Consider the following 21,630-nt stretch of genomic DNA (forward strand, 5'->3'; position numbering starts at 1 on the left):
TTGCTCAAAAGAGCTAGTCGCCGCCCTACAACTCCCAGGAGGCATCGCGGCGCGAGGGGCTGCGGCTGGCTTCGGGGGCGTAGGCAAGGAGCGCGCCTTTGCGCGCAAAGGCCTGAGGTAGCTGTAGTCTGGTTTCCAGTCCCCGCGCTCTGAGCGGGTCTTTTTCTGTGGCCTGGCAGGGAATGTTAGAGCCCCGCGGCTTGCGGTGGGGATGGTCACCGGCGGCGAAGGGCTTACTTCAGAATCGATCTTTGTGGACGCTCCTGGGTTTGGCCCCTTAACGCGTATCCTAGACAACAGGTTTTGGACCTGGAGAGCTGCAGAATTCAGGGCTGCTGGTCCTTCCAGCCTGCTGGCTCCGCCTCTGCCTCAGTTTCTTCCCCAGTGGCCCGCGTGCCATAGGGGTGAGTCAGGGCAAACGCCAGGGCGAAGGCGGATGGTGGTTAGCCTAATTACAGCTGTTATTGTTGCGATGATTATGCCACCTTTGCACAGTAGTTGATGCTTTATTACCAGGCTGGCACCGTCCGGGGGCTGGTTTTAGCAGCCGGAGGCATCTCTGTGGCCCAGACTGCAAGGATGAGGGCTGCAAGGATGCCCAAAGCCAGTATTCCCACTCCCTTTTGTTTTGAAGCAGAACCAACCTGGGAGAACCGAGTTTGATTTTTTAAACAGCCAGAACTGTAGGAGGGGTCTGGCCCCACTTGGGGCGGGGCTGGGGCTCCAGTTACATCAACCACCGCGATGACTGGGGAAGTGGCCAGGAATAGAAACTTGGCCTAGGGCCTTAGGGGATTGTTGACTTTTGACTTTCTTGCCAAGCCATCTCTTCTGCTCTTTAGGGCTCTTGCAGTCAGCAAAGAGTAAATACACTCAGCGGCATAAACCAGTACACAAAAACACCAGAAAGGCAGGGTGGAGAAGTGGTTAGCATTGCTGGTCTGGGAGTCAGGACGCCAGGGTTCAATTCACAGCCCCATGGCTGTCTCGTGACTCACTACTCACAGTGTGTCCACCTCCCCTCTTCACAAACAGCTAAGAGCTCATACACTGCCAAGAAATTAAACAGCTCTTCCCTCCAGACCTCAGTTTTCCTTGGAAAACAAGAAACAGCAACAATGGCTTACCTCTGGTGATCCCTTCAGGGGTTCAGACTTGGTGGAGTCCATAGTTTCCTCACAGGGCCCACAAGGAGGGAGGCAGATCCGCTGATCCTGTAGTTGCTGTCCACGCGGCGTAACTTTCCAAAATAGTGAAAGCAGGACCCAAATCTGCAAAAGAGCCTAGCAGACCCTAGGCCAATTATGAGGGTCTTCAGTGGTTGAAAGCACGTATGACTTTTCTTAGTCGTGCTGTCGAGGGAAAGTTTATGCTGCAGAGGTCAACTCCTAGCCAGGGCCCCAGGCCTGCAGGGAAACCAGGGAAACTGCTGCTCAGAAACTGAGACTAGAGAACTCAATGAGAGATTCAAGAAGGATGGGGACTGGAAGCAAGAGATAAAACCATTACCCCAACATGCTCACCATGACCAGCTCTGGCCCTCTTGATAACCAGTGCCTACTGCACTTGACTGATAACACTTGTCCTTTCATCTACATGGATCTTTCAACAACCAACCTCAACACACACAACTTCACTTCATCCATCCCAGTCCCCTTGTCTCCTAAGCGTAGAACTTCTTTTAAGAGATGAGAGGGGATAACCCATTCTGATATCCCATTCTTTTTTTTTTTTTTTTTGAGACAGTCTCGCTCTGTTGCCCGGGCTAGAGTGAGTGCCGTTGTGTCAGTCTAGCTCACAACAACCTCAAACTCCTGGGCTTAAGCAATCCTCCTTCCTCAGCCTCCTGAGAAGCTGGGACTACAGGCATGCACCACCATGCCCAGCTAATTTTTTCTATATATATTTTTAGTTGGCCAGATAATTTCTTTCTATTTTTTTAGTAGAGACAGGGTCTCGCTCTTGCTCAGGCTAGTCTCGAACTCCTGACCTCAAGCAATCCACCCACCTCGGCCTCCCAGGGTGCTAGGATTACAGGCTGATATCCCATTCATGAACAACCTGGCCTACCACAGACAGGAGTGAAAGCTAGCAGAGGAGCAGGTTGAACAGGGATGTCTGTCCAGGAGATCAGTGTCCTGGGGAATTGAAGGTGGTATATGTGTTGAGTTTCCTGGAGTTGTTTATCAGGTACCTACAAGGTAGTTGGCTGTGGGATATATATATCATGGATGCAAACACACATGCCACATGCAAACATTTTTCCTAGTATGTAATTAGTCATTTATTTTTATGTATAGTACTTTTGCATAAGTTTTAAACTCAGACTTAATCTTTCCCTATGTGCTTTCTTGGTTTTGTGTCATGCCTAAACCAACTCCACTCCTAGGTTATGAATTCTCTAATATTTTATTCTAGGAGTTTTGAGGTCTATTTTTATATTTAGATCTTTAATACACACCCTCCCTGGGAGATCTTAGCCACTCCCATGCTGATGACTCTCAAACACATATCCCTATTCCAACTGACATTCCTAAATTCACTGTCCTGTGGAGACATCAAACTTAATCTATGAAAAACTGAACTCTTCTCTTCTCCTTACCCCCAATAAACTTGGTCCTCTTTTAGCATTCCCTCCTTCATTGAATGGCACAATAGGTCATACAGTTACTGAAGTCAGAAACCTACTTGCTTTCTTGGCAGTCTCTTTCTATTTTCCTCCTTAGATCAACCCCCACATTATGCTCACTGGATCTCCTAAATATCTCTAGGATTCACCCAATTCTTTTCAGCTCACTGTGACTACCCTACTTTAGGCCTCTTTCACCATGCACTCAGGTAATTGCAGTTGCTACGTCTAACTGGTATCCCTGCCTACTCCCTTATCCTTTCTGTAATCCAATCTCTACACTACAGCCAGTGTAGAGATTAAATTTATAAGATGTAAATTTAATCATGTCACCCCACCCCCCTTTTAAGCCTTTCAAAGCTTCCCCATGCCCCTGCAGGATCAAGTTCAAACTCTAACATGGCCTATACGGTGCTGCCATGATCTGGCACCTCTTTGTCCACTACAAACTTAACTCTTTACCATATGAACTCTTTTCATTCCTTGAACAGAGGAAGCTCTTGTCTCAAGGTCTCCAGGAGCACTAGGCCTTCCTTTTCATCTTGCTGACTTATCCTACAGGTCACAGCTTCACATGTTTCTTCTGGGACCACCCCTTCCCATCTCTAACCTCTCTGGGTTGGGTGCTCCTGCTCTTTCCTTCCACAGCCCGTGCACCATCCCACTGTAATTCATCACATGGTATTTTATCTATAGGCAGTGAACCCCTTGAGGACAGGGCCCACGCCTGGCTTGTTCACCACTGAGTCTCCAGCACCTAGGACAGGGCCTGGCACTAAGTAGGTGCACAGTGAGCAGTGAATGTTGGAGTGAATGGATGCGTGACGGCGGGTGTTTTCTGGAAGGCAGCGCTCAGTGACTGAGAACGTCTGGGTTCCCTGAGGAGTAAGGGCTAGCGTAACTCCCCGCCCCCCAGAGTGTTAAGGAAGGAACCAACGCTAAACTCAAATCCCAACTCTGCCCAGCCTCCACCGCACTGCGGCGGCACCCCGCCCACTTCCGCCCCAGCTGAGCCGGAAGTGGAGGAGCGGGCTTCCCATGGTGCCCCGCGGAGAGTTTATTCTAACCGCACGCAGAAGAGGAGCGGGTCGTGATGGCTACACCGGAGCCGGAAATGTTGCCTCCGGCCGCAGTCCCGGGTGAGGCCTGGGGCCCAGAATTTGGGGAGACCAAGGGACCTGTTTCTTCCCTATTGCCGCTCCCTTCAGTCATTTAGCCCTCGGCTCTCTTTCAAGCCCGTCTTCCCTGTCTCCCGCCCCTTTCTGGCTCAGCCCATGACTCCATTGCCGTGGGTCGAGTGGGTTCACTCTCTGTCAACCTTTCGGCGTTCTGGATCCCTCTTGACTACAATTTCGACTCATTTCCCCTGATCAGAGCTCGTCGCTTTCTGAGCGGAGCCTTAGTCACCGCCTCCGAAATCCTACCACTATCTTTTTTGGGGGGTTGTGGGTTTTTTTTGAAACGGGATCTTGCTCTGTCGCCCTGGCTAGAGTGCAAAGGCACGATCATGGCTCACTGCAACCTCAAACTCCTGGGCTCAAGCGATCTTACTACTTCAGCCTCCCGAGTAGCTGGGACTACAGGCGTGCTGCACCACGCCTGGCTTATTTTTTTCTATTTTTTGTAGAGACGGGGTCTCGCTCTTGCTCAGCCTGGTCTCGAACTCTTGAGCTCAAGCATTCCTCCCGCCTCGGCCCCCCAGAGTGCTAGGATTACATGCGCGATCCTCCGCGCCTGTCCCCTACCCGCACTATCTTGCCGTCACTTAAATTACCCTAGGCAACAGGGAACAGGAACGTCTTCCTGGCTTGGCCCACGCAGGAGGTTGCAGAAGATACATGCGTGTGACAGGATATCCCCTTCGCAGTGGTAGCTGCCGTGGTGGCCACAGGGAATGAGAAGACTGACTTTGGTCTTTAGGTTTTTCATTTTTCTCTCTCGTCCTCTGTTCACCTACCAGATTTGGAGTGGTATGAGAAGTCAGAAGAAACTGACGCCCCTCAGATAGAACTACTTGAGAATACCTCTACCCAGGAACCTCTCAACCCTTCGGAACCCTTTTGCCCAAGAGACTCCATGGTACCAGTGGTGTTTCCTGGGCCTGTGAGCCAGGAGGGCTGCTGTCGGTTTACTTGCGAACTTCTAAAGCACATCATGTACCAGCGCCAGCAACTCCCTCTGCCCTATGAACAGCTTAAGCACTTCTATCGAAAAGCTTCTCCCCAGGTAGGCAAAGGCTTTGGGAGAGAGTTAGTGGAAAGACTTTGTGGCTCTTAGGTGGTAGGCAAATAGAAAAGGGGTCTAAGACATCTTCAGGGCCTGTCAGCCTAAGTGGCTGCAGTCATGTTCTCCCCACTCTAATCTTTGCTAGTCTGACCCTCCCAGCTTTCTCTCTTGTTCCTTCTTTCTGAAACTCCTATTGTGTGTTGCATTTGCACTTTAAGAGCTGGCTCTTTAACTTTTAGTTTCTTTTCTGTCCAGATTTTCATCCTTGGTTTTTCTACTTTCTAGGGGACTTCCTTGACTTTATTTTAATACTTCTGTTAAATTTTTCTTTTTTGACAACCATATTCTTAAGAACACTTTCTCAAGAATGCATTCTTTTTTAATAGCATCCTGTTGTTTCATGTCTGTATGAACTTCTCTTACCTGAGGATATTAATTATTGTATTTTTGAACTTTCTTTTGTTCTTTTCAGTGTCTCAGTTTCTTCTAGAATTGTTTTCCCATTTGTTTTGGTCTCTGACTTTAAGGTTTATCATGTCTCTGGTGAACATTTAAGAATAAATCACTGCAAGCTCTGTGTGCATGCCTGGGTCTTATGGGCTGATAGATGTCACCATGTGGAGGCTGGATGGGAACCCACTGGTCTCTTTGGGGAGAACTGATCAAACATAGTATTGGAAGGTCTTCCTCTGGGTTGGTAAGGAATTTGGCAGATGGTCTAAGCATTGTCACACAGGTTTTCATTCATTTCCTCCCGTGTTCACTCTTGCCTTCTGCAGGGCCTATATCACCAATTACTAAACTTTTCTGGGGTTCTGTCATGTGAATTGGTTTGCTTCTCATGGGGGGGTCCCCTATGTCATCACTTGGTATTCAGCTCTCTTAAGCTCTCTTAAATTCTTAACTCTTCCATCTGGTTTTTTTTTTTTTTTTGAGACAGAGTCTCACTTTGTTGCCCGGGCTAGAGTGCCGTGGCGTCTGCCTAGCTCACAGCAACCTCAAACTCCTGGGCTTAAGCGATCCTCCTGCCTCAGCCTCCTGAGTAGCTGGGACTACAGGCATGCGCCACCATGCCTGGCTAATTTTTTCTATATATATTTTTAGTTGGCCAGATAATTTATTTCTATTTTTAGTAGTGACGGAGTCTCGCTCAGGCTGGTCTCGAACTCCTGACCTTGAGCAATCCACCCACCTCGGCCTCTCGGAGGGCTAGGATTACAGGCGTGAGCCACCGCGCCCGGCCTTCCATCTGGTTTTATCTGTCTTCCAGAACTTTGTGGTTGCCTTTTGCCAGTATTGTCTATTCCATAGTTCTCTTTCCTCTTGGGAGTTTTCTTTCTCTCCCTTTCCTCTTCCTTTCTTTCTTTTTTAATTTCTTTGATGTAGTAATATGTGAGATGGAAGCACAAATAAGCATGTGTTCAACTTGCTGTGTTTAACTGGAAGAACAACTGCAGAATCTTTTTTTTTTTTCGAGACAGGGTCTCACTCTCACCCAGGCTGGAGTACAGTGGCCCAATCATGGCTCACTGTAACCTCTGATTCCTGGGCTCGAGCTATCCTCCTGCCTCAGCTTCCCAAGTAGCTAGGACTACAGGTGCTTGCGTGCCACCATGTCCAGCTAATTTTTAAATTTTTACTATGTTACCCAGGCTGGTTTCAAACTCCCAGGCTCAAGCGATACTCCTACCTTGACCTCCTGAAGTGTTGTGATTACAGGAGTGAGCCACCACGGCTGGCCCAGAATCATCTTTATTAGAACAAATAATCTTCATTCCTCTTATCACTCCCTGTACAGTAAAAACGTGTCACCTTCTGCCATGCCTCCCAATCTCATTGACTACTTTAGTTGCTTATATCTGGATGCCCTCCAGCTTCAGAACACTGTCTTTGCTGTTTTAAATGTAGGAAAATTATGGTTTTGTATAATACAAAGAATATATTTTCCTTTTCAATATAAATAATGTCCTCTGATAAAACACAGAATCTTGGCTATGGCAATTCCTTGAGCTAGAAATCCACTCCTGTAAGTCTGTCTGTACATCCCAGCAGAATTCTTCAAAGGGCATTAGCTTCCCCCTACCTTGTCCTCCTCTCCTACCATTTTTTGTCCTCACAGGCAGAGGAGGTGGTGAGGAAGAAACCTTGGGCTGAGGTGAGCAGCAGGAAATGCCAACAAGCCCTGGCAGAACTAGAGAGTGTCCTCAGCCACCTAGAGGGCCTCTTTGCACGCACACTAGTACCACGAGTGCTGATCCTCCTCGGGGGCAGTGCCCTATGCCCCAAGGAATTCTATGAACTGGACTTGTCCCGGCTGGCCCCCAACAGTGTGGACCAGAGCCTGAGCACAGCAGCTTGTTTGCGCCGTCTCTTCCGAGCCATTTTCATGGCTGATGCCTTTAGTGAGCTGCAGGCTCCTCCACTCATGGGCACCATCGTCATGGCACAGGGACACCGTGACTGCGGGGAAGATTGGTTTCGACCCAAGCTCAACTATCGAGTGCCTAGCCGGGGCCACAAACTGACGGTGACCCTGTCCTGTGGCAGACCTTCCATCCAGTCGACAGCCTGGGAGGATTACATTTGGTTCCAGGCACCAGTGACTCTTAAAGGCTTCCATGAGTGAACAAGGGTGCTGCTTAATCCTGGAAACACGATGGCTGAATTATCTTTCTCCCTGTGGCACGGAGTTACCCACCTCTTGCTTGGAGCTAGAGTTGCTTCCTGGTGAGAGAGGAGGGTTCTATCCTTCTGGCTGTCTGCCTCCCCTCCTCAGACTTTCTGGTGGGCTAATGGTGTGTGACTGTAATAATCATTGTTGAACAGCATCTCTGAATCAAAGGTTGATTTTCCCAGAGGGTGCTGGGTCAGGTGTTTCTGTTAGGAGTTGGAAAGCGAAGATGGGTCCATTGACGTTCCTATGGAGGTGGCCCTTTTCTGCTTTTTGCCGTGCCTTTCAGGATTTTTACCAGTGTCATAATGTGGGTATGACTCATGAACTTAAATATAAAATAAATTCATATTAAATTTTAATGAAAATTCTTATCACCAGGAAATAGAGGCAAATGATTTTAAATTAAATAAATTTTAAACAAGAAAAACAAAAATATTTCCTGAAATTCTTTTGACTTAAAGAGACGTTTTAGGCTTGCAGCTTGGGTATTTTTTCTTTCTCCCTGGCCTCTTCTGCTTTAGAGTTTCTATGATTTTTTACTAAGGGTTTTTCTCTTCATCAGCCCCAAGCCAGTCTGGGAAATTAAGTGACTTGGCCACGGTAATATGTAGTTTGGTAGCAGATTTGGGACTAGAGTCCTCATCGGTGAACTTCTAGCGCAGCGTTCTTTCCTTACCACATCACTGATCTTTGTGGCCCTTAAATTCCATGTCCCCCAAAGCAAAAGTCACCTTTGATGTGGGCAAAATTCTGGCAAGGAACTTATCTTACCGGGCCACTCAATGAGAGCCCAGTGATTTAGGGGAACAGTCTAGCCCTGTGCTTGTTCTGTAGTAAACTCTGAGCAGGTGTGCTGAAAGAATGGCAAGAGAGGAGCTCCTCGTAAGACTTTTCACCCTCAGAGAGAGAACAGGCTACAGCCTGTTCAGCAAATGGTCACTTGTAGCTTTGAGTGTCATAGGTGCTGCTGGTGGTCAGTCAGGACAGGAGAAAGCTGCAGTGTATCAGTCTTAATTAAAATGATTGTTGATTAAACTAAACTCATGCCACATGTCAGGCTTGGGGAGCTGAGGCCTGGAATGAGGTCCTGCAGCCCCCGCCAGCCTTTCTGGGGCCTAAATGGTCCTGGCCTGTTCTGCCCTTCAGAGCTGAGAAGCAAATGTCAGGGGAAGGGGGCTGAGAAAAGCAAACAGAGTCTTTGCAAAACCTGATTGAACGATAGGCAGAAGCCCCTAGGATTGTACTGGGATCCTGTGGGATTCCTTTCCTGAGGCCAGATGTTCCTTCTGGAGTTCTGCCCAGCCTGTCTCTACTACAGCTGTTTGATGGCTGCTGGCAGTTACTGTTGGCAAAATTGTCCTTAGGCAAAACCCTGCCCTGCTGCCTGTGGCTTGACACTGTCCTGACAACCAAGTGTTGATGCTCTTTGTCCCTGGGGAAAGAGGACACCTGCTCATTTTATGGAAGCAAATTGGAGAATCCTCACCTTGCTGGTATTGGACATAGGTGTGTGCATTTATGTATATATAAGTGGGGACAGTAGTACATATATTGCAAGGTTGTTATATTAATGTATGTAAAGTGCTTGAACCATAAAATATATACTTTTTTAGTATATAACTTATATACTGTATTTTAAGCACTTAATACATTATCTAATCCTAACCTTGCAATGTATGTATTATTGTCCCTATTTTGTAGATAAGGCTTGGGGAGACTGAGTAACTTGCCTAAGTGGTGAAACTTGGATTTGACTCTGGTCTGCCTAGCTCCAGAGGCTGAGTGCTCCACACTGCTGCAAATCCTGTGTGGTTTTACTCTAAAATACCTAGCCAAGGTGTATTCTGCCAAAGGTGTTATTAGCATTAGGAAGCTGCATGATCCTCTTCTCTGGCTTCAGATTCTGGTTCCCAACATGGAGACTGCCATTAATAAGTGGTGAATAAATACAGAATCAATGAAGACCGTGGGCTCTTTTTTGTGCTATGACCACTTGAAATATATTCTACCAGCCAGAATATTGATTGGTTTTCTGTCTGATGCTATACCTTACAGAAGAGGAACTGGGCCATATCTCTTACTTAAGGAAAGGAAAGGCTGAGGGGTCTACCTAAAGGGAGTGGGGGAGTTGTGAATAAGGAGGTTATAAATTGTTTTGAGATGACACATTAAGCCAAGTCAACTCCCTGAAATACTAATTTTAAAAGCCTTCATAAACAGGACCTAGACGATAAAAATAAATTAGTCATCAGGGTAATTTGGACACTTCTCTATTGGCTTGGCATTGGGGCCCAGATCATTCTGATTTCATGAGTCCTCTTCAAAGAAATCCAGAGATGAAAAGATCAATTATTATAATAATATTAACAATAAAGCCTATCTCCTTCCCTGGCAACAGGCTTGCTGAGAAACCTACTTGTGTTTGTCTTTGGCTGGGGCCTTAAGAGGTGAAGAAGTAGTCTAGCCCAGGGAGTGAAGAGCCCCAGCTGCAGTGGGGTTTTGGCCTTTTATCTGTTGTTACCATTTGGGTCAAATAGCAACAGTTGTGGGGGGGTCGTTGATGGGAACATGTAGTCTGTAAATGTCATCTTTTGTACCCCTCTCCACGCCCTCCTTTTCCAAGGTGTCCTATACCTTGCCCCATTGCCTAGATCTTCATTTGTCACTTGGAATGTTCTATGGAAGGGGTTGATTAAAAAAAAGACATCTGGTGAAGACCGAAGAGAATCGAATGGATGGACCTCATTCTGTAAGATCTGGCTTGGTGTGGGGGACTGGTAAAGATTGTCAGAATCTTAGACTTTTAGAGCCGGGAGGAATCTCAAATTCTTCACATAATTCCGAGGCCAAGAAGTGCCGTCACGGGTGAAATAATACAATGTCGTTGTCGGGGTTTTGTATTGTTTTTTTTCCAAGCCCTCACTGCATACAGTGAGGACTCAATAAATGTCGACTACGTGAAAGGGCTCAAGGAGGAACCAAATGTCCATGGAGTTGGGCTGGGTTGGGACCTCCAACTCCACACTGTGGCCTACCTATAGTAGCAGAAGCCAGGCCGACCCACATTCCGGAAAGGAAGAGGGAGCGGCCTAGTGTATGCCCTGGCTTTAGGAAGGGCTCTGTGGAAGGAGAGCCGGACGGTTGGATGGGTGGAACCCTGCTTCCTGCCAGACGGAAGGGCGGGGCTTGGGTCTCCATGGAGACGGCTTCGCCTAGCAACCCAGTGGGCGTTGAGCAGAGCCGCTGGCCTGATGGACACCGAGGGCCTCCTGCTGTCGCTGGAGCTGGCGTCGGGCAGTGGGCAAGGCCTCGGCCCGGACCGTCGGGCCTCGCTGCTCACTTCCCTTATGCTGGTTAAGCGCGACTACCGCTATGATCGGGTCCTTTTCTGGGGCCGCATCCTCGGCCTCGTCTCCGATTACTACATCGCACAAGGGCTGAGCGAGGATCAGCTCGCACCGCGCAAGACACTGTACAGGTGGAGGCGGCACCCGGGATGGGGCGACACCGCCCGGGGCTAGGAGGGGCGGCCACCGGAGGCAGGGGCCGGCTGGGCGGCTCGTAGGACTCTAAAGGGGCGGGGCTTGTGGGGTCCAGGAGGCGGGTGGGCGGGATCTGAGGCGGATGGAATGGGGTGGGTCTGAGGGGCGGGGCCTGGGGCGGAAACCAGAAGGTTGCAGAAAGGGGCGGGACTGGGACGTCTGAACTCGAGGCTAGAGCGGAGCCCGAATGGGCGGGGAAGCGAATGGGCGCGGTCCGAGCGGGCAGGGGCCTGGGAGGGCGCGTTGTCGGCCTGGGGTGCCAAGAGAAACTTAGATGCCGCCAGCTTCATAACAGAGGCAGGGCCAAGAGGGAAAGTGGAGCTAGGGGAAAGTTTCTGGAGAAGAAGCCAGATGCCAGCCAGGTGCCGGGTCTGGCATTCCGAAGGGCTTAGTTTGGAGAAGGGTCAGACGCCTGGAGGTGGAGTGATGCTGTTAGGAAGCAGGTCCTGAAGCATCTCTGATGGAGGTGTCGGCTATGGAAGTAGAGACCGAATGCGGAATGGGGAAAGAGGGGGTGTAGAACTGGGGAGAATTCCCCGGACACTAACATACAGAACTATCCAGCCTCTTTTTGACTACTGGCGATGAGGGGGAGCTTACGATCTTATAAAGCAGTCCATTCAGGCTACAGGTAGTTGGAGACTTCATTTATCTGTCCATACATCAATCCAACATTCACTGGATGCATCCTGTGGTAGACTTGGGGTTACAAAGATGGCTAAGAGCACCTCTGTCTCTGAGTTATTCACATTCTAGGGAGAAAGACATATGTGTCACTCAGCAATTACAGCACAATGCAGTAAAACTAGAACAGAGGTGTACACAATGAGGGACCAAGGTTGACATTCTTCTAGAGAACAACTGAGTAAGATCACTAGGGGAGTAACTTGCATTGAGTTCTGAAAGATGAGCAGGAGTTGTCCAGGCAGGCATTGGGAAAGGCATGCAAGTTAGAGGGAACAGTTCTACAAACTCTTGGTGCCTGGAGAAGGCTTGGAGTGTTGGGAGAAGAGCAGTAGGTAACGTGACAGTGGCAGTGGCAGTGGCAGTGGCAGTGTAGGGTGTTGTATAGGACTGACTGGGGAGGCCGAGGGGTTTGAACTTTGTCCAAAGGCCATGGGGAGCTACTGAGGGGATTTAAACAAGAAGAGCCTGCTCAGATCTGAGTGGGCAGAATGGCTTGGAAGTGCGGTGAGCATTTAGGAGTCCCTTGTGTCCAGATGAAGGGGCCTGAAAGGAAGAGGTAGCTGAGGAAATGGAGAGGAGGGGATGGGTTGAAAGGATTTAAGTGGTAGAATTGGCAGGCCTTGTGATTGATTGAATGAGGGTGGTGGTAAAGGAGAGGTCAAGGCTGACCCCTCCTTCCAGCTTAGGCGGCTGAGTAACTGCTGCCACTACTCACTGGGAGACACTTCAGGGAGCAGGGCTAGGGCAAACATGGTGAATTTGGGGTGAAGTGCCTGGGGGCAAGGTGTTAAGAAGGTGTATTAAAGTACAGATCTGGAGTCCAGAAGAAAAATTTGGACTGAAGATAGAGATTTGGGATTCATTTCATTTTGTAAGTATTTGCTGAGCACCTGCTATATGCTACTGTGTACTAAGCATTGATTTGGGCACCAGGAATTCAGTGGTAAATGAAGTCCTTGTCTTCATGGAGCTTACACTGTAGTGTGTGTTGGGGAGCAGGGAAGGAGAGACATAGACAAACATACACATTTATTATGTGTCAGATGTGTTAAGTGCTAAGGGAGATACAGAATACAGAGAGGAGTACTATTTTAATAGGGTGCTCAGGGGTGGCCTCTCTGATAAGGTAACATTTGAGAAGACACCTGAAGTGACTGAGGGAGTGAGCTATGTGGATATCTGAATTCCAGACAAGTGCAAAGGCCCTGAGGCAGGTGTGTGCTTAGTGTGTTTGTGGAACCTCATAGAGACTAGTGTGGCTAGAGAAGAATGAGTGAGGGGCAGCATTGTAGGACATGAGGTCAGAGAGGTAAAGGGTGGGAAACAATCTGCCTTGTGGGGTGTTACAAGACTTGGCTGAATGGCAAGCCATTGGGAGTTTCTGCACAGAGGACTGGCATGATCTGGCTTAGGTCTGAACAGTTGGGTGGAGACTAGTCTGAAGGGGAAGTAGATGTGGCAGCAGGAAGACCAATGGGGCATCTACTACAGTATCTAGGCAAGAGGGAATGGTGGCTTGGGCCAAGGTGGAAGCACTGGCAGTGGTGAGAAGTGGTTGGATTCTGGGTACCGATGGCAGTGGCTGGGGCTCTAGAAGGCAGGTGGATAAGACTGCAGAGAGGAAAGAGGGGTGAGCAGAGTCGCTGGAAATACTGAAGGCACTGGAGGAGGAAGAAGGGAGATATCAGAGGAAATAGAAATGGAGATGCATCTGTTGGCTGATAGGTGTCCTCGATGGCCTTCTCCTGAGCAGTTTCTTGGTGTGGTGGGGTCAGAAATCATGGTGCAGAGGGCTGAAGAGTGAAAGGGAGAGGGACGAAGGGCCTCTGCAGGGGAAATTGTTCTGAGATTATTGTTCAGAGCTGGGGAAGAGAGAGGGAAGGACAGGAAAAGCATTTTCTAGAGGGACTTGGATTTGAGGGCTGTAGTTTTAGCAGGCTGAGCAGTTTTTATGTTGTGATTGAACCGGTGGAGAGTAAAGGGCAGGAAGATGGGTAGAGACCAGGCTGGGGACTCAGGCCTGGCAGGTATTAGAGAAGAGTGGGAGGACTCCTCTCCTGGTGGGAAATGAGAAAGAAGGGACCAGAAGGGCTTGGTGAATGCCCCTGAAGACCTCAGCGGAGGAGAGATCCTTGAGCCCAGGCTGGGCTTCCTGAGAAACAGAAGGAAATGGCTGTGCTGTTGGCTCCGTAGGCAGGCTGAGCATGAATTTAGAGGCCACCAAACCAGGGGTGCTCACAATTGAGCAAAGTTCAGCTTTCAGAAACTCATGCAGAATTTCACAGTCCAGATATTTAGGAAGAGGCTCATTTAATTTCAGCATATATGAAACTTTGTAACCTTTAAAGAAATAAAATTGAATTTCCATCATGTATGAGGGTGGGGTGCATCATGGGCACTTAGGGATCCTAAGGGTCTTGAAACAGTGTTGGGAGGAAAGGTGGGAACTCCAACAGCTTTACTTGGGCCTAACCTACTAGGGGGAGGGGAAGGTGGCAGGAAGAATTGGGTAGCTGGGGGAGCTGGAATCCAGGCACAGTGTGGATGTCGTTGGCAGCCTGAACTGCATGGAGTGGAGCCTCTTGCCCCCTGCCACAGAGGAGATGGTGGCGCAGACATCTGTGGTGAAGGGCCGCTTCATGGGGGACCCCTCACATGAGTATGAACACACTGAGCTGCAGAAGGTGAACGACGGTGAAAAGGTCTTTGAAGAAGAAGTAGTGGTGAGTGACTAGGAGGAGAGGGAGGAGGGCCTGGGACGTACAAAACTCAGCCCAGTAGAAATGATGGCAGTGGCTACTATTATAGTTACCTTTGCTACTGCCAAGCTGGGTATTGAGTACCTGGGTGTGCCAGGCACTGTGCTACTGTGCCTGTATCATCTCTTTGAGTCTGTACAACTCTGTGAAGTTGGGACATTACTTTCCAGGTGGTAGGAGGACACTGAGGTTTAGGGAGGTTAAGTGACTTGCCCAGGCGCACATGGCTCCTGAGCAACGTAGTGAAGAGAGTGGAGGGGCAGCTCTTGTGGAAGCCTGGCTCTGGGTTGGGGGCGGGAAGAGTGAGGTTTGTGCTGCACTCTGGGGCCAGGGAATGTGCACAGGCTCTTATAATGTAGTATCAGTGTTCATTTCAGTAGACAATACACCCCCATGGTTCAAAACTCAAAGGTTAAAAAAAGGGATATAGTAAATTTTCCTCCCATCTCTGTCCACCAGTTGCACAAGTCCTCTTTCTGGGGGACATTAATGTAACTATTTTGCATGTGTGAGTGTGTATGTGTGTGTGCGCACGCACATATGCATGTGTGTCCAAATCTTTCTACTCAAAGGGCAGTCTGGATCAGAAGCATCACCACGTCCTAGGAGTTAGAAATGTAGAATCTTGGGCCCCAGTGTCAGAAATCTGCACTTTAACAATTATATGTAGGAGTGTGAATTCACATTGAAAGGTGAGACATTCTATGCAAGTACAAACCTCGGTAAATACCTTACCTATACATAGTCTCTTTTATTTTTATTTTTTATCATTATTTTTTATCATTTTTCTTTCTTTATACTTACACACACTGTGACAGAACAGTCTCTTTTTACCTTAAAAACAAACAAAACGAATGGCAGAGGGGGGTGCAGTGGCTCCTGCCTGTAATCCTAGCACTCTATTTTTTTTTTTTCTTTATTTTTGAGACAGAGTCTCACTCTGTTGCCCAGGCTAGAGTGCCGTGGCGTCAGCCTCGCTCACAGCAACCTCAAACTCCTGGGCTTGAGCGATCCCCCTGCCTCAACCTCCTGAGTAGCTGGGACTACAGGCATGTGCCACCATGCCCGGCTAATTTTTTCTATATATTGTTAGTTGGCCTGCTAATTTCTTTCTATTTTTAGTAGAGACGGGGTCTTGCTCTTGCTCAGGCTGGTATCAAACTCCTGACCTCGAGTGATCCACCAGCCTTGGCCTCCCAGAGTGCTAGGATTACAGGCGAGAATCACCATGCCCGGCCTAATCCTAGCACTCTGGGAGGCTGAAGCAGGAGGATTGCTTGAGCTTAGGAGTTTTGAGACCAGCCTGAGCAAGAACAAGACCCCATCTCTACTAAAAATAGAAAAAATTATCTGGGCGTGGTGGTGTGCGCCTGTAGCCCCAGCTACTCGGGAGGCTGAGGCAGGAGGATCAGTTGAGCCCAGGAGTTGGAGGTTGCTGTGAGCTAGGCTGATGCCACGGCATTCTACTCAGGGCAATGGAGTGAGACTCTGTCTCAAAACAAAACAAAACAAAACAAAACAACTGGCAGCATGTTATACATACAGTTCTACACCTTGCTTTTTTAACTTAACAATGTATTTTGGAGATCTTTCTATATCCGTGCCTTAAAGAGCCTTCCCACCCTTTTTACCATTGTGGGAGTATACCACAGTAACCAGTGTCTTATTCATGGAAATAATAGGTTTCCAAGTTTTAGCTCTGACAAAGAGTGCCATAATGAATGACCTCCTACAGATGTCATTTTCAGTGTGTGCACTTTTTCAAAAAGATCAATGCCTAGAAATGGAGTTACTAAGGCAACAAGGAGCCCAAGTTTTGAAGCTAGACAAGCCCAGAATTTGAAACCCAACCTCTGCACTTGAACCCAGATAGTGCCAAAAGTCTGGGTCTGTCTGTGAGGCTCGGCTGCAACCCCTATCCCCTCCCACCTGATAAACTTCATCTCCTGAGTTTTATTTTCTGTAAAACTGAGATATTTACTTTGCAGGCTTGTGCAGAATACATGAGGTAACATATTCAAAGCTCCTGGCCTAGGCACTTATTATAGCTTAGTTTCCATCTCTCCTTTGTAAAACCATTCAGTTTGGCAGCCCAGGGGAAGTAGGTGGCTGAGTGATTCTGTGGAAGCCTCTGTTGATATGTTTTCCTTGCCACGTGCTGCTTTTCCCCAGACACCTCTATGAAGTCATTTTGTTCAAGGTTGTCCTTAACATTAATTGTTTTTTTTTCTTTAAAATAGAGACAGGGTCTCGAACTCCTGAGCTCAAGCAATTCTCTTGCCTCAGCCTCCCGAGTAGCTGGGACTACAGACATGTGCCACCATGCCCGGCTAATTTTTTCTATATATTGTTAGTTGGCCTGCTAATTTCTTTCTATTTTTAGTAGAGACAGCGTCTTGCTCTTGCTGAGGCTGGTCTTGAACTCCTGAGGTCAAGCTGTCCTCTCACCTCGGCCTCCCAGAGTGCTAGGATTACAGGTGTGAGCCACGGCGCCTGGCCCTGTAACATTAATTGTAGCCAAATTTTATCTGTGTAAAAAGGTTACAATATGGGGAAGTGCCTGGGAAATAATGTTACGCCAAAGAGCAGGATATGAAACAATGTAAACTGTGACTTTAATTTTGTTTTAAATATAGGCATAGAAAAAGAGAGTAGAAGGAAATGTATCAACATGTTACCAGTGATTATCCTTAGGAGGTGGGATTATGAGTGGTTTTAATTCTCCTAGGTGTGTCTTTCTATATTATCCAACTATTTGACAGCGAGCAGGATTGCTTTTTATTTTAAAAGGGTAAAATAAGCATCATTTAAACGTGATGACAGGATGGCACACTTCTGGAAGAGAACGTAAGAAACTGTTAATGGTGGTTACCCCCAGTGAGGGCAACTAGGGGGTTGGGGACTAGGGTGAGAGAAGGACTGATTTTTTTTATAGTTTTGAATATCATACCACCTGCATTTATCACCAATTAAAAAATAAATAAATAGGGCCAGGCGCAGTGGCTCATGCCTGTAATCCTAGCACTCTGGGAGGCCGAGGCGGGTGGATCACTTGAGGTCAGGAGTTCGAGACCAGCCTGAGCAAGAACGAGACCCCACCTCTACTAAAAATAGAAAGAAATTATCTGGACAACTAAAAATATATAAAGAAAAAGTTAGCCGGGCATGGTGGCACATGCCTGTAATCCCAGCTACTAGGGAGGCTGAGGCAGGAGGATTGCTTGAGCCCAGGAGTTTGAGGTTGCAGTGAGCTAGGCTGACGCCACGGCACTCACTCTAGCCCGGGCAACAAAGTGAGACTCTGTCTCAAAAATAAATAAATAAATAAATAAAAATAATAATAAATAAATAAAAAGAAAAAAGAAAGAAAATCTTGATAGGAAGGGCTTGCCCAGTGTGGTCTTTGTGGCCCTGGTGTCTACACCATGGTGACTTGGGTGAGATGGGCTGATGGGCACAGTGACCTGGCTGGATGGCTCCTCTCCTGTTCCCTCAGGTCCAGATCAAGGAAGAGACCCGCTTGGTGTCCACCATTGACCAGATTGACAAGGCTGTGTCCATCATGCCCCGAGGTGCCCTCTTCAAGACTCCTTTTGGACCCACCCATGTCAATCGGACCTTTGAAGGTGAGTTCTCCGGAGCCCCTCTCAAGGGCAGGAAGGTGTCTCTTCCCAAGTGTAGTCGGACATATGTCTGGGAGTTTGAAGGAACCTGCCCACTTCCTTGCAGGAGTAGCTGTGGCCAGATCATCTGGGAGAACGTGCCTGATGACGTGGAACTAGTGAGTCACTGGACTCTGACTCTCTTCTGCCTGAGGGGATGGGAGAGCACATGGTTGCTTGGTTCCTATGGCTTTACATGGGTCTAGGCCACCTGGCTTTTCCCACCTTCCTTCTCCTTGGACTTTTTTTTTTTTTAAGAGATGAGGTTTTGCTATGTTGTCTAGGCTGGTCTCAAACTCCTGGGCTCAGGTGATCCTCCTGCCTCAGCCTCCCAAGTAGCTGGAACTATAAGCACATGCCACCTCACCTGGCTTCCTTAGACTCTTTATTGCAGGATCCGGGCCAAGTTTGGACTGAGGAAACACTAATCCCTCTCCTCCCTTCCGTTCTCTGTCAGTAGTTGACTGGGTCCTTTGCAAGCCCCTCCATGTGGTTCCAATGCAGAGAGAAAGGGGCCTGTGGGGTTTGGGGCTGACCATTTTCTTCCTACCGCCCCTTTCTAGGACTGTCCTTGTCTGACGCCAAGAAGCTCAGTTCCTACTTCCACTTCAGAGAGGCTATTGAGCTGAAGAATAAGCCCTTGCTTGAGAAGGCTGACCTGGACCCCTCCCTGGATTTCATGGACTCCTTGGAGCATGACATCCCCAAAGGTAATAGTCTATTAACTCGAGGACATGGATCTGCCCCCAGGTCAGAGCAGTGGGCCATGCCACCTGCCATTCTCCTCTGAGACTGGAACCAAGGGCCTGGGTGAGAATTGGTGGTTCCCCGTGGGTTCTTGAGGGTGGGGCTTCCCCAAGGCCCAGCCCATAGTAGACACTCAGTTAATATTTTCAAATGGCAAAAGGTAGGATTGTTTTCCATATGTATCCACAGAAAGGAAATACCTCAATATCTCTTGATTTTCATAGCAATCTTGAATGGAGGCAGATTGGGAATCTTTCCCCCAAACATCCCTGAAAATACCAGCTGCATATATATCTCAACTCTTAGTTTTGGGGTTCTATCCGATGCTTGGCACATGCATGGTATTCAATAAGTGGGTACTGGTTGTCTGAATAGCAAGGCACCTGCTCAGGAAATGAGTTCTGTACATTTGCTTTCTGTTATGTCTGGTACTTTTTAATCTTAAAACACAGCTTCTTGGGACTTCTTGTGCTGCAGGGTCCACCTGGCCCAGGCACAAACCCAGAAGTTGTTGGCAGGGCCACCAAGACCTCATTTCCTTCTCTTGAGCTTTGCCAGTAGAGAAGAATGTGTCATAGGATGCTAACCCAAGACAGGTGCCAGGTTCTAGGTGATTGGGGCTCAAGCCCAAGGCATGGACTCAGTACCCCTCTTCTTTCCCTCCCATGTGGGGTGTTTCTGAGAATGAGAGGGATCTGATGACAATGGCAACGATAATGACAATAATAATAACTAACTCATAAAAGCAGTGACACTACACTGCTTATTGTGTGGCAGGCACTGTACTCAGCCCTTGCTATGCCTTATCTCATTTTAATCTTCACAACTAGCCTATGAGGTGGATGCTATTATTGTTCTCATTTTGCAGAAGAAGAAACAAAGGTTCAGAGAGTTAAACTCCAGGACACAGTAAGTGTTAGAGTGTTAGACTCCAGGACTATGGCATTAACTGTGGTGTCAGGTAGATGGTGTTTCCTTTTAAACACCAATAGGAGTGACAGGACCACAGTCACCCCTGCCACTAGGGGAAACACTCCTGAGGAGCGCGGAGCAACCCAGCTGGGTTGGAACTCAGGATGGGGGTGGGCTGGCAAGGGCTCTGGAATCAGGCCGCCTGGGCTGGAATCCCAAATCGGCCACTCACTAGCTGCGTGACTTTGGGCAAGTCCCTCAATTTCCTGGTGCCTCAGTTTCCTTGTTTCTAAAAGCGGGAGATTGGTATTTTTTTATCTCATTAGGGTTGTTATGAGAATTAAATGAGTTAATTCATATACATATACAAAATGCTAGCAACAGTGCCTAATACACAGTAAGGACTGGAATAAATCTGAATATAGGCATACCTTGGAGCTATCATGGGTTTGTTCCTGACCACTGCAATAAAGTGAATACCACAACGAAGTGAGTCGTACACATTTTTTTGGTTCCCCAGTGCATATAAAATTATGTTTATACTATTCTGTAGTCTATTAAATATGAAATAGCATCATGTCTAAAAAAACTATGTGCATACCTTAATGAAAATATACTTCATTGCTAAAAATGCTAACGATCTTCTGAGCCTTCAGCGAGTCATAATCTTTTTGCTAGTATAGGGTCTTGCCTCAGTGTTGATGGCTGCTGACTGGTCAGGGTAGCAGATGCTGAAAGTTGGGGTGGCATTGCAATTCTTAAAATAGCACAACAGTGAAGTTTGCCACGTCAACGGACTCTTCCTTTCATGAAAGATTTCTCTATAGCATGAGATGCTGTTTGATAGCGTTTTACCCACATTAGAACTTCTTTCAAAATTGGAGTCAATCCTCTCAAACCCTGCCGCTATTTTTATCGACTATGTTTAGGTAATATTCTAAGTCTTTTGTTGTCATTTCAACAATGTTCACAGCATCTTCACCTCGAGAAACCACTTTCTTTGCTTATCCATAAGAAGTAACATTTCAACCTTTAAGTTTTATCATGAGATTGCAGCAATTCAGTCACATCTTCAGGCTCCACCTCTAATTCTGGTTCTCTTGCTGTTTCCACCACATCTGCAGCTCCTTCTTCCACTGAAGTCTTGCACCCCTCAAAGTCATTTATGAGGGTTAGAATCAACTTCTTCCAAACTCCTGTTAATGTCTATATTTTGACCTCACCCCATGAATCACAAATGTTCTTAATGGTATCTAGAATGGTGAATCCTTTCCAGGTGGTTTTCAATTCACTTTGCCCAGATCCATCAGAGGAATCACTGTCTATCGCAACTATAGCCTTACAAAATGTTATCTCTTAAATGATAAGACTTGGAAGTTGAAGTTACTCTTTGATCCATGAGCTACAGAATGGATGTTGTGTTAGCAGTCATGAAAATAACATTTATCTCCTTATACACCTCCATAAGAGCTCTTGGGGGACTAGATGCATTGTCAGTGAGCAGCAGTATTTTGAAAGGAATCTTTTTTTTCTGTAGGTTTTTTCTGTAGGTCTCAACAGTGGGCTTAAAATATTCAGTAAACCATGCTCTAAACACATGTGCTGTGATCCAGGCTTTGCTGTTTCATTTATAAAGCACGGGCAGAGTTGAATTAGCATAATTCTTAAGGACCCTAGGATTTTCATAATGGTAAATGAGCATTGGCTTCAACTTAAAGTCACAAACTGTATTAGCACTTAACAAGAGAGTCATCCTCTCCTTTGAAGTTTTGAAACCAGGCATTGATTTCTC

General features: G+C 47.5%; 2 protein-coding genes across 3 annotated transcripts in view; both read left to right on the forward strand.

The window, feature by feature from the left end:
- Nucleotides 1-3,658: 3,658 nt before the first annotated feature.
- LOC123631924 (MAD2L1 binding protein) lies at nucleotides 3,659-7,888 on the forward strand. The gene is made up of 3 exons (XM_045542042.1): nucleotides 3,659-3,768; nucleotides 4,590-4,855; nucleotides 6,975-7,888. Exons 1-3 carry the CDS (start codon nucleotides 3,723-3,725, stop codon nucleotides 7,479-7,481), a joined length of 819 nt encoding a protein of 272 aa, XP_045397998.1. The 5' UTR covers nucleotides 3,659-3,722; the 3' UTR covers nucleotides 7,482-7,888.
- A 2,843-nt stretch (nucleotides 7,889-10,731) lies between these two features.
- The window catches only part of RSPH9 (radial spoke head component 9), a 91,656-nt gene continuing 80,757 nt past the window's right edge, over nucleotides 10,732-21,630 (forward strand). Inside the window, exons 1-4 of one of the 2 annotated variants that reach the window (XM_045542043.1) lie at nucleotides 10,732-11,007; nucleotides 14,316-14,481; nucleotides 18,014-18,143; nucleotides 18,743-18,889. In XM_045542043.1, the coding sequence (XP_045397999.1) occupies nucleotides 10,781-11,007; nucleotides 14,316-14,481; nucleotides 18,014-18,143; nucleotides 18,743-18,889 (670 nt within the window). In that variant the 5' untranslated portion in view covers nucleotides 10,732-10,780. The remainder of the gene's footprint in view (nucleotides 11,008-14,315; nucleotides 14,482-18,013; nucleotides 18,144-18,742; nucleotides 18,890-21,630) is intronic. The other variant, XM_045542044.1, reaches the window with a different exon arrangement.

Source organism: Lemur catta, chromosome 2, assembly GCF_020740605.2.
Source record: "Lemur catta isolate mLemCat1 chromosome 2, mLemCat1.pri, whole genome shotgun sequence".
Classification (NCBI taxonomy): domain Eukaryota; kingdom Metazoa; phylum Chordata; class Mammalia; order Primates; family Lemuridae; genus Lemur; species Lemur catta.

Excerpts from the sequence above, each read along its gene's own strand:
- LOC123631924 (XM_045542042.1), top strand. The coding sequence starts at position 3,723 with ATGGCTACACCGGAGCCGGAAATGTTGCCTCCGGCCGCAGTCCCGG. Across the intron at positions 3,769-4,589 it reads GCCTCCGGCCGCAGTCCCGG|ATTTGGAGTGGTATGAGAAG; the intron begins GTGAGGCCTGGG and ends TTCACCTACCAG. Across the intron at positions 4,856-6,974 it reads ATCGAAAAGCTTCTCCCCAG|GCAGAGGAGGTGGTGAGGAA; the intron begins GTAGGCAAAGGC and ends TTGTCCTCACAG.